The following is a 3346-nucleotide window of genomic DNA, read 5'->3' on the forward strand; positions in this document are numbered from 1 at the left end:
GACCGGGGGCCGGTGCGCTAGAGATGGAGAGAGGGTAAGGAGAGAGGAGAGAGAGAGAGAGATCTAGATCTTAGTCTTTAGTAGTGCTTGAAAAATCGAGAGTTTTCCGAAGAGTTAGTATAGCAACGAGAAAATACTACCACAATTAAGAATAACTAATGACTTAAAATTGTCCTTACATATATCATGAACCTGATTCTTCCACCAAATACTATTGAATTATAAAAACTTGTAAAATTCAAATTGGAGGTCCTTGTGCGAATATGTGTGACTATTGTGTTACAATAATATCATCGAAGTTAGGCTTCTAAGCACCTGGCAGAGGACTAAGGACAACCAAAGTTGAATATGAAAGTCAAAAGGATCAAATCATGGAACTACAAAGAAATACACAATTAACTAAGATTTTTATAGAATTTGAAAAAGAATCAGAAGAAATTATTAACATTGGGAAAAGAGAAAATTGGGCAGAATATTCATTCGGATATCATAATAATTTCCTCCATTCCTAAATAATTGTCGTCCTAACTAAAAGTAGTTATTTCGTAGTATTACTTGTCATTTTAGAAAATTAATACATAATTATTTGTCTTTTTCTCACCTTTACCTTTAGTCATAAATATAGAGAGATATCAATACAATGCAAAAAAGAAAATGATTAAATAGAGATGAGTAATAAATAAGGGTGATTTAGTCAATTTAATATATAGTTAATGCTTTTCTTAAGAGAGTACAAACAAAAATGATGAAAACGAATTGAAGAGAATATGATTTTATCAGAAGCAAATTAATGAACATGATCGAATAGAAGATTGTCATTTGCAAAGATATATCATAATTACAACAATTCTACATAAGTTTATCTTGATTAGGTCCCCCATAAAACATGTAAAGTGGATATTGTTGATGTCCCCAATCTGGTTTATCAATGACATAGAACAATGATGGACTATCAAGAAGTATAGGTGTATTTTCTGCATTTATTTTTTTACCTTTATCATTTGAAAATGTAAGTGCTCGCCAATAAGCATCAAACTTATGATCTGGAATTTTAGGTAAAAAGCCAGAGCCCATTTGAGGAAAAAGTATATTTGATGGACTATATACCGATCCTCCCCATTCAATATTCTCAGAAAAGTCCTTTGCTAATGCAGTGAAAATCTTTCGAGGCCAAAAACCAACTTCCATCCTTTCACCAACTAAAAGCCACCAATTTCCTTTTGCATCCTTTAATTTATCCAGAAGATGTATGTTAGCATTTTCAAAAAGGGTTAAAAAATTTAAGTAATTATTGAAAAACTTAACAATATAGATAAAATGATAGATAAATTATACCCGATCGATGGACATAATAAGTTCCCAATTAGTATTACCCCCTCGATGTGCAACATCTCGGAATACTCTACCAAGAATTAACCATCTGTTTGTTACTACAAAGCCGGGACATAGTGTATTGTAACAAAGTTTATTTCCAACCTCAAAAAACATTAAACAAGTAATGAACCATTATTAATTGAGGATGGTAGCTAGATTGAAAAATTCAAATATCATGAACACGACATTGACATCATTTAATGGAGTGCCTAAGAAAGCTTACTTGGAAGTGTATAAAAAATCTAGTTTTAATATCCCCGTATAATGTTCGATCTACCTAAAACAAAGAAATAGAGATGTTATAACCATTAAATCTATTGCAAGTAGTAGAAAATAGTTAAATTATATAAAAATGTGTTAATCTTACTCTCCGACCAACTTGCACACTATCTTGTCCTTTTTGAATCTTCAATCGACACGCACTAGTTTGTGTACCTTCGACACTAGAATTCCATAGATTAGCTATCATTTCAGCGCCAACAAATTTGTTACTTGCATTACGTGGAGTTTTAACTATTGCACCCTGAATTTAAAAAATAATTTTTTATTAACTAATTACATAGATTATCCAATTTAAAATTATGTTTATTCGCTTGAATCTTAAGGAACTTAGAAGAATTTTGTCAAACTTTGATAAACATATAACCAATTTATTCTACATTTTATTACTTCAAATTCAACCCGAAGGCAAAATATAATATTGAAAAAAATGAAGAAAAAAATCAATTTCATATTCATTTACCCTGAATCCTCTTGTTTAGCATGAATGATGTTCGTCTGCACAACAGAAATAAAATTTGTCAGATATATACATAAAGTAAATGAAACAAATTGGTGCAACATTATCTAACATCAACAAAATTGGGCTTCACTTTTAAACATTATATATTATGTTGGGAAAGAAGGAAGTAATCAAGAAAGCTGTAAATTAATGTAATATTAGCTTACATCCTCTGGTGGTGGCATACGTCTTTGTCTAATAAGATTATCTTTGGTAATTTTTTTGATGGGAACAGTTCCAGAAGGACAACTATCGGTCTTGAGCCAAGTCCATGAAATATCAATGGTTGAGTTACTTGAAATTTGCTTCATCGTCGATAAAGTGGATTTCATCTGCAAATTCTTAAATTAATCTATCTACAATACTATTCTTGTGAAGCCTTATACCCAGAAAGAAACCAAAATGATTACGAAATTTATCAAATGCAGATTGTTTGTAGAAATCCACACAATCGTATGTATCTCCCCATTCAGCCTATGAACCAAAACAGTTATATTATACACTTACAAGCTATCAAATTAGTGTTAGTTGTGAATACATATAAAAGGTTGTACAATATTATGTGAAGAACTTGTACCTTAATTGTTTTTACTGTTGGTTTGTTCAATAGTTTAAGTTGCTTTTCCAATGATAATTCCTCTAATTTGGACAACCTCATTTCTCCTTGAACTCCGTCGTAACTCAGAAGCAAATATAATACCAACAAAATAGGTAGAACTTTTCTTTGGTGAATCAACATTCTCTGAATTCATCAAAAATAAAAATAAAAATAAACAAAGATATAATCACGTCTCATTCTATGCTTGCAACAACAAAAAAAATACTCATTAAAAAAAATTGTAAAGAAAATTTAACAAATATTGTTAATTTTTAATAAATCAGGAAAGCATACTATCTTTACACTATGGTGTATAAGAGGTCGTTTGGTGTGAGGTATAAGGGATAAATAGTCCTGAAATAAAATGAAGAACTATTTTATTTCATGTTTGGTGTGAGACATTAATTAGTAACATAATTATTTATCCCACCATTTACACCATAGTGATGGAATAAATTATTCTATGTACATGGTGAGATAACCAATTCCATAACTAATTATTTTGGAATAACTCTTTCGCAATGAAACGTTACATAAATAAATGCCCCCGCCAATAAAAGACAGAAAAAAGAAAGTGTCAAATAGGCACCTAT

The 3346-nt window shown here is 30.4% G+C and overlaps 1 protein-coding gene across 1 annotated transcript; it reads right to left on the bottom strand.

The window, feature by feature from the left end:
• Positions 1 to 822: 822 nt before the first annotated feature.
• Positions 823 to 2925, bottom strand: LOC124892959. The gene is made up of 7 exons (XM_047404133.1): positions 2733 to 2925; positions 2323 to 2487; positions 2117 to 2151; positions 1742 to 1817; positions 1598 to 1651; positions 1336 to 1476; positions 823 to 1227 (listed from the first exon to the last, which is right to left on the bottom strand). The coding sequence occupies exons 1-7, from the start codon at positions 2892 to 2894 to the stop codon at positions 850 to 852; spliced, it is 1011 nt and encodes a 336-aa protein (XP_047260089.1). The 5' UTR covers positions 2895 to 2925; the 3' UTR covers positions 823 to 849.
• Between the last annotated feature and the right edge of the window lie 421 nt (positions 2926 to 3346).

The sequence above is a fragment of the Capsicum annuum genome, unplaced genomic scaffold (assembly GCF_002878395.1).
Source record: "Capsicum annuum cultivar UCD-10X-F1 unplaced genomic scaffold, UCD10Xv1.1 ctg52524, whole genome shotgun sequence".
In the NCBI taxonomy this organism is placed as follows: domain Eukaryota; kingdom Viridiplantae; phylum Streptophyta; class Magnoliopsida; order Solanales; family Solanaceae; genus Capsicum; species Capsicum annuum.